Raw genomic sequence first — 14,495 nt, forward strand, 5'->3', positions numbered from 1 at the left:
CAAACTGTGTGAAATCTAGGTTTCAACATGCTAAGTTTCTTTTGAAAATATGCTTTAGGTTCCGCAGTCATTAAGCCATCTCAGGTATTATGTGAAAATTTGTATCCCTTGGAAGACGCTTACAGACTCAAGATTTCTGCCGTTAAGGAGTGAAAAACTAGAATTGGTGTTTCAACTGCAAGGCGGTAATATTGACATGAAGACAGATGCTGGGTATGCATTTCAAAACTGTCATGTAAGCTTGAACATCATGGGCAAAATTCTGACCTTAAGTACATACAAAAAGGTAGGCGTGAATAAGGGGCTAGAACTGAGGCTGGAATTGGTCTTTCAGTATCCAGATTGATGATTGACAAAATGTTAGTGTATGCTGCTGTTACCCACCAAAAAAAGCTGTGAATAGATAACTGAGCAGGATCATTAGAATGTATTTAAAACTACTGTGGAAGCATATTTATATATAACAAAAAAAAAAAAAAAAGCAGGAGTTGATCCAGGATGAAATGTTTGTACTGGAGTTTTAAGTCACATACTGTCTTTTATCTTCTGTGACTGCATTAAGGGTTCTTAGTTCCTGTTGTAAGGCTGGGTCCTGTGACTGCTTGGCCTCAATATTTTGCTGCTTACAAAGGACTGATTACAAAATTTGCTGTTTACAGAGGACTGTGTGGGGGTAAGAAGATGCCTGCTCTGAAAAGAAAATAGAAACTGGGAAAATAAGTGGGAGAGGGATGATCATCTTTCTCCTCCCCTCCCTCCCCCCCACCCCCCCAAAGCATTTAGTTCCAAAGGTGGATCTAAGATAGTCTAATACAATATAAAAGTTGGAGTGGAGTTACTGGCAAAAAGCCAATTTGACAAAGTGTGTTCACTATTAACATGAAGAGCCTATGCCACTTCCCACTAAAGTTAGCGGGAGTCAGTTTGGGCTGTTACCTTCACATTTTTATTTCAGTTGGGATAATTTCAGTTTACTTTAATCAGAAGCCTTTGTTGTTTGCCAGTAGATTATAGATTGTCTGAAAGAAAAAAAAGAAAGTGGTTAAATACTTCTCCCTTTGAACAAACAAATGTGCTTGCTACAATAAAAAAGATGGAGCATTGCTTCTGTTCTGATTATTCTTCTGATGATCTTTTTTAGAGTTTTTGCTTAATACAGATTTTGCAAAAGAGATTGAGAAATTAATTTTAATCTACAATCCTGTAGATGCTTGCTTATCTTTTGAAATTTAAGGAGTGGTATAAATGTTAGCAGGATCAAAGCATATGAAGATAAGACACTAAATGGTCAATCTATCGGTGGCTAAGGAGGAATAAAACTTGATCACTGTTATGCTCATCTTATTGTGAGAAATGTGTTAATACAGGTGTGTGTGTGTGTGTGTGTTTTCTTTTTTTTTTTAATAACTCTGTTAGGAGTTGAGGGATGCAGGTCTTCTGATAGTCATTCTTTACCTTTTTTTTTTTTTTTTTTTTTTAAGCTATTGACATTACTGTCCTAGATCCATGCTCATTTTGCTTGTTTTAACTAAAATATTCTTTGTATTTTTGGCAGAATAACAACTTCTGCCATTTTGCTTGTGTCACATGAATTAGTCTCTGTATTCTACAAAGTGCTTATTGTGCATCTTCAGCTCTTTTTCTCTTTTCACCTGCCTTGGGTGAACTGGCGTTGTGCAAAGGTAGTGAGATCAAGGTTTCACTCCACTGCACGCTGTGTTCAGAGCTGTTGGACGCTTCTGTGTGAATGTGCTCTTCGTTGTGGCATCTGGAGGGAACAGCCTGTCACCAGCCTGAAAAGCATGCTCATGTGCTGGAGCCTGGTGAGCTCTGATCCAGGCGTGAAGGCCCCATGGCAGATGGTGGCACAGCCTCATCCACTGAACCCTTCTCACAGGCATACCGCACCCAGCTCTATTGCCTAATACTGAAGCCACCTCTTGGATTCAAGTAGGATTAAGTTCCCATTGTGTGCTTATGAGTGTTGAAAGCAGGGCTCATGTGATTTACCCCCTGCTTGGGACTGATAGCAGAGGTTATCCAGGTAGGCAAGAACATTGCTGTCGATGTGGGGAATACACAAGCTGCGCTCTATCAGGGTGCAGGCATGCTGTAATTCAGGCTATCTAAGGAAGGGAAAAGCCTCCTGGAATGCAGTCCGTGAGCAGGAGAACACATAATTAAAATGTGCATAACTAGCTTGTGTTTTTTCCTGAACTTGTGAAGTGGTTAGACTCAGTCCCACGGATCACTGAGGAGAATACAGTCTACAGGGATAAACTGAGCTAACCAGAGTTTTTAGAGCATCTATCAGATTTGGCTTAAAAAAATAAATGCATTGTGAAATGTTTTTGCTGCCTGGAGCTCAAGTTGAAAAATAAAAGTTATTGCTGGGGTGAAGTTACAAACTTTGCTTGGGTGAGAGCTGGAAACGTTGGGATTGTTCCTATGTTTATATGATACTGAACTGAGCCTTTTTGAATATCTACTCTAGTTAATGTCTGGCTATCTCACTACCCGTTGGAGGGCCCATTTCTCTTGTTCCAAGTTGCCTGTGACCAAGAAAGTTGGACTGAATTTGGGGCTGTGGAGGGTGGACTATTATAAAAAATGTATGATATATGTCAATTTTATCTTACAGCTGTGAAGAAATTATATATGAAGTTTTTTTGTTGTTTTTTTTTAGTTATGCATACCAACTTCCTTTAAAAAGTAGGGATGAAGTCTGATATCAGTGTAGTGACAGCAATAACAAAGGGATCCCTTAACATAGAGGGCAGCAGTTTTCTTGCTCCTCCTTTCCTTCAATGCTTTTCAGCCAGCATTCCCTCTTGGTGTTCTCTCGGCGCCTGTGCTTTGCCAGCTCTCAGCTTCTGCCCTGCACAACCACACGCAGCTCCAGCCAGCAATCCCAGCCCTTGCACCGGGTTGGTAGCCTGCCTTGCTTCAGATATTGTGTGCACAAAAGCTGTGAATGAAAAGTGGATAGTATGCCCCTTAGGCTCTCCAGAGCCTGTGATCAAAGGCCTCTTGCCGGCATCCGCTGATGGAGAGCATCACCCGTTATCTTAGTGTCTGATCACTTCCTAATTTTTGCTCTAGCTGTTTTCGCAGTTCTTCTGGATGACAGGGAACTGAAGTACAGGGAGGACCAAGGAAGGAACCTGAGCCAAAAAAGGGCTAACCCTTGGACCTTCAGCTCCACAGTAGCATCCTGAATGCTAATAGTAGTTCTAGAAGTAATGTAGAACCTACATTACTCAGGGAAAGAAAGATCACATTCATTGCAATCCATCATTTTCGGTTTTCTATTTTGCTGTGTTTTGTGGATCTGCTCTGGCAGATTCCAGGTCTGTCTTTAAACTATATCTTTGCATGCACGATTATGCCCACAGGTAATAGGAAACTCGAGTTTCAAAAGAAAAGCTGATCCTGTTGCTAGATAACAGCAGTATCCTAAATAAATGTGTGGTTGCCTCGAGGCTTGAGGTTGTTGCCAGATGCACCTTTTTTTGATTGGTGAGAACAGCAGATGACGCTTCATGGTATATAAATGCAAGAGAAAACACAGGAGTACAGATCAGCAGAGCAAACCAGCCATCCGGAAAGAAGAGCTGAGAAGGTGTTAAAGCAGCTGCTTGCAATGGCATTTGGAATGCTAATCTATATTTTGCTGAAAGGTAGGTTTGGAGGAGGTTGTTCCATGTCGTAGAATACAAGGCTTTGTTGAACAATAGTTTACTCTTTCTGAACTAAGCGATGGGGGGGGGGGGAGGGAAAGAGGTGAAGACGTTATGAAGCTGAATTACTTGAGTAATTTTAAGCCTAGATGAAATTTTAACTGATAGATATAATTTAGATTCTTTTGAAGGGAACTACTTTGACCAGTAAATAGGTGTAACATCTGTAATATATTACAGGTGCCTGTGTCATGAATTGCATAAGATAGTAGAATTGAAAACAGAACGGATATATATTTTGGAACTCTGCAAATGGCAGTTTGTTTTTCCGTAGTTGTAGTTATGGTGTGACAAAAGGAGGTTTGAGGTGAGAACACTGCAAAGAAACCTGTTAGTGTTTTGCTGCATTATATCAGAACTGTATTGCAGGTATATGTTTTCTGGGTCAAATGAACCTTGAATAGACATGCTGAGTTTTTTTGTTACAGTAAGCATCTGTTTGCATTATACAGCAATGGGGGCACTGAGTGAAGAGTCAACTATTACCGTTTCATCCCTCAGTGCAGAATTATGGAGTAACTGGACAAAAAACAACACTGAAGGTATTTTTTTTTGTTTCTCTCTATTGTCTCTGAAAAAAATAGTTTTTCTTATTTTGATGATAACTATCATAATGCTTCTGCTATGTAGACAATGTTGAGCTGTGAAGTATGTTGTATTTGTGAGATGAGCCTCCTTTTTTTTTCCCCCCCCCCCCCCCCCCCCATGGAGCCTTGAAAATCTCTCTGAGGTAATAGCTGTCACAAAGCTGGAGTAGGCTCAGCACTTAGCAGCTGAAGAGCTGCTTCTCCAAACCCAGTCATAACTGGAAAAAGATATTTTAGGGCTACTTGGGATAGATTCTCTGCACTTCTGATGGTCGTTCCTGTTAATTTTAACTATTGCTGGGTTTCTGACTATTAGCTCTCTTTAGTCTGAATCTTTCTGCACTCAACAGGGACTGTGGCAAACACGACTTGAAATAACATCTCTCATAACTGTTACTCAGTAGTTTCTTCCTTTGTTACAGTTTTGTTTTCTTCGGTTATCCCAGCTTCCACAGCCCTTCTCAGCATGCTAGCTCTCTTTTCTTTCTTTTTCTTTTCTGACTGAAATGTGAACTCAAGCTATTTACCTGCCAAGATCTGAGACTAGAGCACTGTGTTTATCCTGCAGACTGCATTCTTGATGTTACTTCAGGTGCTAGTGATGTCATTACTTTCTGGAGAACAGTGTAATCTGGAACTGAGGTTTTGGCAGGTCAGTAAAGGAGGAAAGGATTTTAACCATGATACTTATTAACGTCTTTGTACTTTTGAAAGAATATAAACATGCATACAAATAATCTTCTGTTAATTGTAAGTCATCTCCGGATGTCTTGCAAGCCTTTTTAGTAAATACATAAGCTTTCATTTTTCCTCATAATTCAAAGCAAGTCAAACTACTGGTCTTTTTCTCTCTGTAGTTTGTGGTACAGTGCTATGGATACATTCTCACACATACACGCACACAGTCAGAGATGATCATTTTTGAGCGCAGTAGTTTCCTTCATTAGCCCAAGACTTGTGGTCTGGCTTAGTGGATTTATCTGTGATGTGGTTCTTCCAGAGTTACAGAGCAAATAGCAGTATAACGAAGTGGAAATGTATGTTGTGATTCCTTAATTAGCTCGTTGGTGTTTGTATTTATAAAGCAGGAGTTATGCATCTCATTTTAACAAATAAGAGTTTTATCTAAGTGAACACAACCAAGTCTGCAATTGTCCCATCTACGTTTATGCTAGCATTACTTGTGCATCTCAACTAGATGCCTGCACTTAGAGCTGAATATTCTCTCAGAGATAGCAACACCAATTCAGACCCGCTCAAGCACACACTTCCAGTCTGTTAAAGGTATGTGTAGGCAGACCTTTTATACAGCCACTGAAACGACAAGAAGCAGCGTTTCCGGAAAGAAGACGTTAACAAATGATTAAAGGGTTACCAAAGGAAGTGGCTGTGTCCCTATAACCTGTTCTTGTAGCTGCTATTTCTGTACCAGTGGGTGTATAATAAGTTACAATTTGTAGTCCAAGTTCGGTAATACTGGATTCTAAGAAAACTGATTCCCAAGTAAGCATCACTGGAGGAACTAGCAGTTTCTTGTGTAATTGCGCGTCCCCTAGGGACTGAGATGCAGTTTATGGAAAACTAGTAATTTCTGGTCAGTGAACAGTAAAGCCATTTGCCTCCCATTTACTGGATCATCTTCCATTTCCTTACTTTATACGTTGTACAGACTTGACTTGTAGCCAGTGCTGAGGCAGGGTAACGTTAGGCTATGTGGTCAGCTGGGGGGAAAGGTTGTGGAAAGGATGCTTGGTGGGGGCTGACAAGTCATGGATCGAGAACTTGAGGCGTAGCTTTTGGTAAAGGGGAGGCATAGTCCCTGCTGAAGGGGGAGTGTTTACAGTGAAATGGTTAGGTAGGAGTTGGGAAGGCTGCGAAGGGCTTAGTTTTACTGCGGAAAGATGAGATCCATTCATTGCTACAAGTGGCTTACTCCATGCGGCCTGTAATGGAAGCCCTGAACTGGGGCTGACCCCTTCCCTCCCCTTTCTGGCTCTTCTGTTCCCGCCAGACACACCATACCTGAAGGCTTAGCTGTCATGGTCTTAATGGCTTACTCTTTTTTGTCGTTAGTCTGTCAGTTTTGGCGTGCCCAGGTTTCTAAGTGCTGTCGTTTTGATCTCATGTCAGCTCTTGTCAAGTCTATCTGTTTGAATGACTCAGTTGCAGGTGACTGTCAAGTGCTTACACAGCATGCTTTTTTTCTCCCCCTCACGCGACTTGAAAAGGCACATGGATGCATTTATTCAACAGCTTATTTATCACCTAGATGGGTAATGTGATATGAATCAGCATAATGTTCTGGAATGGGTTAGATTGAAAGTCTTTGTTTTTGAGACTCATCATTCTTTTTAAGGCAATTATTTCTGCTTTCGCAATGTCAAAATATTTAGCACCTAAAATTCTTGTGTGTTCATTTCAGATGTGACCTTGCAACCCACACTGGACAAAGTCTCACTCCTGACAATGAAGGAGGAATGTGTTGTTCCGTTGTGGCCTGCATGGCAAGGTGTTTGTCTCGAATGCTTTCTAGGCAGGCTTCTTTTAGGCTGACCTTGGTTTCAAATGGCAGTATTGACTTTGATCGTTCTTAGGGGAAGAAGTATTGCATACTTATGCAAAGCAAGTTTTCCTCCAAAAGTAGGCAGGTGGAATGCTGCCACCTCTAGGCAGAAGTGAAGTAAACGAAAACTGAAGCAGAAGGGATATCCGTGCCTTTTGACATGTAAACTTGGATCTTCCTCACTTATTTTTTTCCATTGTGGCAGGTAAATAAGTGAAATATTCAACTCCGCAACAGAACTCTTCTCAGGGCCCAGTAGAAGAGTAGTACATTCAATAGAATGGCAGGAAATGAGCCATAAAAGGTTATGTTTAAGGCTTATGATTTGCTTTCGTGTAGTACAGCATTTGGCCTCCGTTGTGCTAAAATTGTGATGCTGATCCATTGGTGCATGAGTGTTTGAAGAGAGGCACAGGGAAGTATAAGTGTGCCATTTCCCATGTTCTGAAGTTGGTGTCTGCAGAGCTCTGTCTCCTGAGCTTGTCCGCAGTGTTTTGAGTCAGCCAGAAGAGTGCCAGAGCTTGATGCTAGAGCTCACGTGTACAGAGCTCTGACTCCCTTCCGTGCGGAGTATGTGATTCAAGGCTAAGGGTGCGTCTGCTCAATGCAGGGCTTCTTAGAGTAGAAATACTGCATTGGTTTCATCATCTGGGGGCAATCTAACTGTGGTAGCACAGAGCTCAGAGTTGGGAGATGCTGTACACAGTTCTGCGAGCCATTTGAGGCGTTTCCGTACGACATTGCAGTGTGTGATAGAGATAGGGCCCAAGTCTCAGCATATCCTTCAGTATATATGTATTGCCGCTTGATTACTAACCAAAACTGTGGTTGCATTATTAAACCAAAAGTGTGTGGCATTATGTTCCTAGGTTTAGGGCTGCCTTTTCCACAGTGTAAAGAGGAACTTGTAAAATTTTTTCTCAGCCCAAAGAAGTTCTTTAAATGAAGGCATATTTTTCTACCTCAGTAGCTTTTCCTGAGAAAGAGGAGTAAGCCCACATATTCTTTGCAGGAAGAAGACTTGAATTGTTTCTTGTTCCCTGTATGTCCCTTCACAAGCTGGGGGGTGTGATTTATCTCTTGGAGAGATTCTAGAGCACACTGTTTTCAAAGTAATGTTGTGTCATCTGAGTAATAGTGATAGCATCAAGCCTCTTATGTGTCCACATTGTTTGATTCACATCTGAATTTCTGAAGTGCCCTGAAATGCAGGCGTATGGATTTAGAGTAGAGTAGCTGTTTACCATCACTTGTCAACTCTAAGAAGCAGCTGGCATATAGGAGGAAAAACTCGCCTAGTTGAGCACATAGGGGAACTCCTGGCATGAAATGACTCAAACTGGAATTTGGTCAGGAAATTGGGGGATTGATACTGTTATTCCTGAGAAATGCGTAATGGAGTCTTGAGCTGACCATAGCAGCCAGGAACGGCCTGAGGCTTACATCTCTGACAATAGTTCCATCAGTGTAATATCTTTGAACCTTGATTCAGTGCTTACTCAGAAAGGAAGGTTTCTGCTCACTGCGCTATCGTTTAGTCAGCCTGAGCAGATGTTGTCACCTCCCTGCCTGATGTTATTTTTCCTGTGGTCATAACTGAAAGCTGATGTTGACATAAGCTCAGTTAAGAAATCTCCTCTAGACATCACTAAAATAGGCCCCTGAAACAGTAAGGCATTGCTTGGGCACTCCACCCCATCCAGTGATTTCTCTAACTGGGGAGAGAGACCAGTTCAAACATACTCCCTGTAACTATGAAGCTTTTTTTCCTCTTTGTTTGCCCCACCCCTGCTCCCATGACAAATTCATGCTGGCCTCTGCACTTCTTCTGCATCCCAGGATACATCACGCCTGGACTCAGGCTCTGCTCTATCAGTAGATAACACTGCTCTAAGATCCCAAAGAAGACTTTTAACCTTTATTTTACTCTCATTTGAGTTTCCGTGATTGGGAATAAGCTAGTCACTTCTGTGCTTTCAAAGCAATAGCATGCTTACTAACCTGAATGCATATGACTTTTATCTAGTTTTAGAAACTGAATAGTCAGGGACCTGCTTGCTTTTGGATGCAGAGACCATTTGGGGAATCTTGGTGCTTACAAGCAGAACCGAACACTCAGCTAATGTTAGACTGTGGAGACTAGGTAAAGAGAGCAATCCCATCATTCATAGCTTAGTTGTAGCTGCAGAGCTGAGGGACAGGAATATTAGAAATGCAGTAGTTTTTTGTCCTCCAGTGGGGAAAAGAAAAAAAGGAATTAATCCATTATTTGAATTCAGACTGGGAAACATACTGAGACTCAAGCAATGCTATCATTGCATCCTAAACCCCTGTTGTTCCTGGGGATTGATGTTCTGATGGATTGCAGGTTGGATAATGTTCATGTTATGCTGGGGTCAGTCTTCCAACATTTTTCTTACACATGCTTCTCAAGAGGAAGTAATTGACTGTGTCCAAGAAGCTCATTTTGCTGAGCAATGTCTGAACTGGCTTGCAAGATATATCACAGTAAATCTGTGTGTTAAGTGTCTTTCTGCAGTAAATGTTTGTCTCTCTTGGATTGTGAAAATATTTTTAAGTGATTTGACTTTTTCCAAATATAACATGGTATTTCTTTACCTCTCGCAGTAGACTATACAGAGCAACCGAGGCTCTTGAAGCTTATGCAAGCCTGTCTTGAGGAGCACCACAGCTATTGTATTAACGGGCTCTGTGCTTTTCACAGTGAACTGAGGAAACCCATATGCAAGTAAAGAACACTGTTTATAAATACACTTCTTGGAGAAGTAGAAACAGTAGTGTTGTTTCTTTGTCTGCTGCACGTTAATAATATAATGTGACTATTTTTTTTAGCAGAGCACAACTTGTTAAGTGTCAGTAAAGTACTTGCAGGCTTAAAGATTGGAACATGCTTGAGTGTTATGCTGGTTCAGGACTGCTAATGAGACAGTAGTGCCAGGCCAGTGTAATACCAAGGAAGGGAGACTGAAGATCCACAGCTTTCTAAATCAATGCTTTGAAAGCATCTTAAGTCTCACCTGGCCCTAGAGTTAAAGGATTAGATTTTCATAGGGTGCAGTGAAGTGGGCAGGAACTTGGAAGAAAGCAGCTGCAACTTCCTTATTCTGCAACTGCTTACAAACGAAGCCTGGGCCTTACTATATGCTTAGAATTTTCTGGGTCCGTATTGGGCAGCTTTGGCCACGGCAGATGTTACAGCAGCAAAGCGCAGTGCTCTTTGTCCACACCCTCTCGGGTGAGGTTGTGTTTAGACTGCGTTTGCTGTTGTGACTGTAGTGCTTGAGCTAGCTTTAAACTAGATAGACTGGGATAACTAGTAGTCTTGGTGGCGTTGAGAGGTTCTGACTGAGCATGAGTTTCAGCCTATCCTACTTGAGACTCACTCTAAATTGCTTAAAACTGATCAAATGCAAAACATATTTCTAGAATATAAAGTAAAAGAAGTTCTGTATAATTTTACTTGATGTAAATTTATTTTATAGGTGCCTTGCAGGTTATAATGGAGAGAGGTGTGAACACTTAACACTAAATTCCTATGCACATAATTCTTACGAACGCTACATTGCTGTGGGAATTGGTATAGGAATTCTGACCAGTGGGATACTTGCTATCATCTACTGCTACGTGAGAAAGAGGTACGGAAGATAGGTAACCTTTTGATTACCTTCATCTGACCTATGGCGGGGAAGAAAGCTGTGCAGAATTTTATCAGGGAACTGGGAGTGTGTTCTGGCCTCTGTTGTTCATCTGTTGTGTGATCTGAAAGTAGCTGACGCTCAGTTTCTTTGTTTTCTTGTCAGCCAAATGGGTGAAATAATTGTGTGACTGCCCAAAACATGAATTTCATTGAGGCTGCTTAAATGAGCTAGGCAGATAAAATTGATTTCTGTTTAGACTACTGTGGTTTTAGATTTACCTGATTAAAATCACATCACGTTATCGTTTTAGATGCAGAAAATTGAAATCGCCTTACAAAGTCTGCATGGGTGAGACTGCATTGTGAAGACTTGGCATTGGGACACTTAACCAACTTGCCTGTAAACTACAGAAGGTTCTGACTTGGGAGGCCATCCCGCGCCCATCTAGCAGGTACCCCAGCTTCACTGATGAGGTGACATAAAGGGAATGGCACAGCAGGTGCATAAAGGAACTCCTGCAGAACTGATGGGCTCCACACACTTTTGAAGAAAGACTTTTTATCTTTAATAAAGGTTGCTATACGAGCAGCTCAAAACAGCTGAGGATACTTCTGGCCTTTTCAACGCTCTGCTGTGGCTCATGTTTGCTGAGGGAAGGACTTGTTCGTTTTAGCTATTCAGTCATTTCAAGCCCTAGTAGAGTGTTCTGGCCTGGTCTTCCCCCCACCACCCCTTCCTTTACTTTTCCTCTGGTGGAAAAGCGCAACCTGTTTCACAATGGAATTGCTTCCTGAACGTGACACGCTGTCAAGAAGCCACCTGGGTTCTTCTTTCACAACATCTGCTGCGTATGTGCCTGGATGAACACATGAATTGCCTCTTTCAATACTGTTGATATCGCCAATGGGCTAAGCGGAGCGTAGGCTTTCATTGCCATGTGGACAAAATGGTAAAACACTTTGGACTGGGGAAAACGTATGGTCCTCAGAGACTTGCTTAAAAGTAAGAATAAAATTTAAACAGTTCCTGGGAAATCAGATCATGAGGTCTGAGGGCATTGCAAGTTCTTTCAATTTTGACAAGCAAAGAAATTGGACATCTTTTTCCAAATGGATATTGAGTGTGCTCACTGACCAAGAACTTGACTCTTCCTTTACATCACATAGCGGCTCATCAGAGTCCCAAAACCTTCAGGCAAAACATTGCCTTCCTGGACCATGATTTCAGACTAAGACTCCAGTTGTGAGGGAAGCTGGAGTTTTGCTAGGAAACTCCAATATAGCTCTATCCAGGAAGCAAACTTACTTTGCTCTGTTCTCATGGTATATGCACAGTATCACCACTGAAATAAGAAAGAAATGACCATAGGGATTTTGTTCTACCCTGGCCCAGATTACTTATTAGAGATTATATACATACAGAGATATATATATATATATATATATATATATATATATATATACACACTGCACATTATAGACTCATCTGCTTTACTTAGTCATCCACAAGAAAGAGGCAGTTAGGTACCTCAGAAACCCTTGCAATTTGTATGGGTTAATGTAGGCTCCTGAGTTTAGGTGCCTTGCTGGAAAAATGAGTTTGTTTATGTGAGTTCACTTTTAAAAAAGGATGCGTGTCATTTGTTTAAAATTTAATCTGTGTATTCAAGAGCCTTCAATGGTAGTGGTGAAATATGTTTGAATGACTGGGGCTTTGAAAGGGGAAACATGCATTTACCGTTTCAGTGGTCTGATATACTTGGCTTCTCACACAGGGGGATCCTGGTCAGTAGCTGAGTTGTCTCAGCTCTAGATTGGTAGCAGTAAATAATAGCATGTCACACATGGGTTGGACTCCCTGTGCAATAAACAAGAGCCAGCAGCAAGAACATAAACTGACAGGATTGTTGGTGCAGAGCTGAATGGAGAGACACGCCAGTCCTTTCCTCTGTGCATTGACATGAGTGTTTTGCAAGATGTATTGAATTGATTTCCCAACTCTCAGCCTATTCATTTTTTTCCATCTCAAGATAAATATTCAGATCTGTCTTGTTTGTTCGTTTCCATTCTCCTGACCTTTTTCTTGGTACTACTGAAAGGCAATTTCTGCTCTCCCTGTTTCTGCCTCAGCTTTCAGTAGCTGCCTTAATGTATTCTGTTTTATATATGATAATGTGAGAGTATGATTAGACCCTAAGGAAAATGCTCATGCACTCTCACGCATGACAGAGACTGCACTGAAATACCTATTAGAAATGTGCATGTAATCAGGAGAACGCAGGTGAGAGATTTTTCTCATCTGTCTCTCATTGCTAGATAGACCAAAGCAGGAAAAGCCACAAAACTTCTGAAATGTGGGCGGATCTCCTTATCCGGAGAGAGTTGTCTCTTTCTACACTCACACTGTCAGTGTTGCACTCAATTCTGCAGGAACAGGCCTTAGGCATCCAAGATGCTGTTTCTGAAGCAGGGACACACAGTCACACAACTTTTTTTTTTTTGTTAAGGAGTTTGAACAACTAGAATTCTGTTTATTCTGAAAAACTGGCACAGAGATGGATTTTGTTTGTTTTAACTGTTTGTAGAGCCTCTTACTGATGTTTTTGACATCCTTTAGATACCCACTAGCCAAGTAGGATACCTAAGTACTTCTTGAAGTACTTAGTGATCACAGTGAGGTACTATGTACTGAGAGAAACGCACGTTCACTTTTTTTTTTTTTAAGGTTGGTTAAACATGTAAGCCAGCTGGAAGTGAAGGCATATTTGAAAGCCTGAAGTACAGACGCTTAAGTTGTGAGGTGTTTTTCCAGTTTGCTTTCTGGTCCAAGGCAGCTCTAGAACAGCTTCCTGTGAAACTTAGCTGTGATTTTATGCTAACCGAAGAAAAGCTCGTGAGTAAAATACCAGATGAATCCATGCCATGCAAAATGGGACTTTGACAGTACACATGTAGAAGGAGATTAAAGTGGAAGAACAAGGAATGGAAGGAAGAAGAGAAAGGCGGTCTTTGCTTTATTTCTCTGTTTTCTTTTTCCAAGTGGTATTGAGGCTTTCAGAAATGGGTTCCTCATCACCCGGCTGCTATGTTCCCTATGTACTAAAGCGTGACGTGTGAGCAGGTTGCTGTCTCCATAGACATCCAGCACTGGTGCCACCAAAACAGATGACTGCTTCCTCTGTCACTCGACGGAGTGTTTACAGGCTGTAGCCCGTGTGGGAGAAGAGTGTTGTCACTGCTGTGTTAAGGGATTTCTTCAGGCCCAAGCTATGTTTGAAGCATCACTGCATGAATGAATCAGTTGGCTGTTTGATGCAGCGATCCTGCTAAGGAAGTCTGTGCTGCCTCATTGCTTTGTGGAGTCAGCCATGCTGAGCCCTGCCTTGATAAGTGACAGATGCTACTGGGCTAGTATTGTGTGTTGCTGCTTACAGTGTTGAATTTCCTGCAGAACTGGCCTGTGAGAGGATCAGGATCATCTTTCCCAACTTATCTGTCGGGCACGGACTCCTCTGAGGCATAGCCGACAAAATTGCAAAGTAGTTCTTCCCAGTAGCTGCACATGCAAAAAAAAAAAAAAAAAACCACTTTGTAATTATATGAGGAGAGCCTGTGTGTTTGTGACTCCAAGGCAGACCTGCATCAGGCTTGTTGGGGGCGCTGCCTAATTAGGGTCAAGAGAGAGACGCTAAAGGCTGGGAGCTGCACTCTAAGTGACAGAGCTGCACTCTAAAGTGACAGAGCACTTACCCTGTATCTGATTCTGGCTGCTGGAAGCCAAACTGGTATGTTTTCTTGCAGTGGATCTCTGAAGACTAGCTCTTCTTAAGCCACTCAACCCTTTCCTTGCTTCGCTGGTGTCTGCTCTCAACATCCACTTGTACTTTGTTGCTAACGCTTGGCTGTGACTCAAATACCTTCCCTGAATTTGACTTCCGTTTCTACTG

At 41.7% G+C, this 14,495-nt stretch overlaps 1 protein-coding gene across 5 annotated transcripts; it reads left to right on the forward strand.

Moving 5' to 3' along the window:
• Window positions 1-1,096: 1,096 nt before the first annotated feature.
• EPGN (epithelial mitogen) lies at window positions 1,097-13,858 on the forward strand. Of its 5 annotated transcripts, none has more exons than XM_068940936.1 (6): window positions 1,097-3,680; window positions 4,169-4,282; window positions 6,750-6,836; window positions 9,519-9,639; window positions 10,394-10,546; window positions 10,860-13,858. In XM_068940936.1, exons 1-6 carry the CDS (start codon window positions 3,554-3,556, stop codon window positions 10,912-10,914), a joined length of 657 nt encoding a protein of 218 aa, XP_068797037.1. In that variant the 5' UTR covers window positions 1,097-3,553; the 3' UTR covers window positions 10,915-13,858. The 5 variants fall into 5 exon arrangements, with proteins under 5 accessions (XP_068797037.1, XP_068797038.1, XP_068797039.1 ...); XM_068940937.1 differs by having other exon boundaries at window positions 4,193-4,282; XM_068940938.1 differs by lacking the exon at window positions 6,750-6,836.
• The last annotated feature ends 637 nt before the right edge of the window (window positions 13,859-14,495 follow it).

Source organism: Struthio camelus, chromosome 4, assembly GCF_040807025.1.
Source record: "Struthio camelus isolate bStrCam1 chromosome 4, bStrCam1.hap1, whole genome shotgun sequence".
Taxonomy (NCBI): Eukaryota; Metazoa; Chordata; class Aves; order Struthioniformes; family Struthionidae; genus Struthio; species Struthio camelus.

What these genes read in the sequence shown, in the direction of transcription:
- EPGN (XM_068940936.1), top strand. Translation starts at nt 3,554, where the DNA reads ATGCAAGAGAAAACACAGGAGTACAGATCAGCAGAGCAAACCAGCCAT. An exon ending in GTTGTGGCCTGCATGGCAAG is followed by an intron (nt 6,837 to 9,518) that starts GTGTTTGTCTCG and finishes TACCTCTCGCAG; the next exon opens with TAGACTATACAGAGCAACCG. An exon ending in CTGAGGAAACCCATATGCAA is followed by an intron (nt 9,640 to 10,393) that starts GTAAAGAACACT and finishes TTTATTTTATAG; the next exon opens with GTGCCTTGCAGGTTATAATG.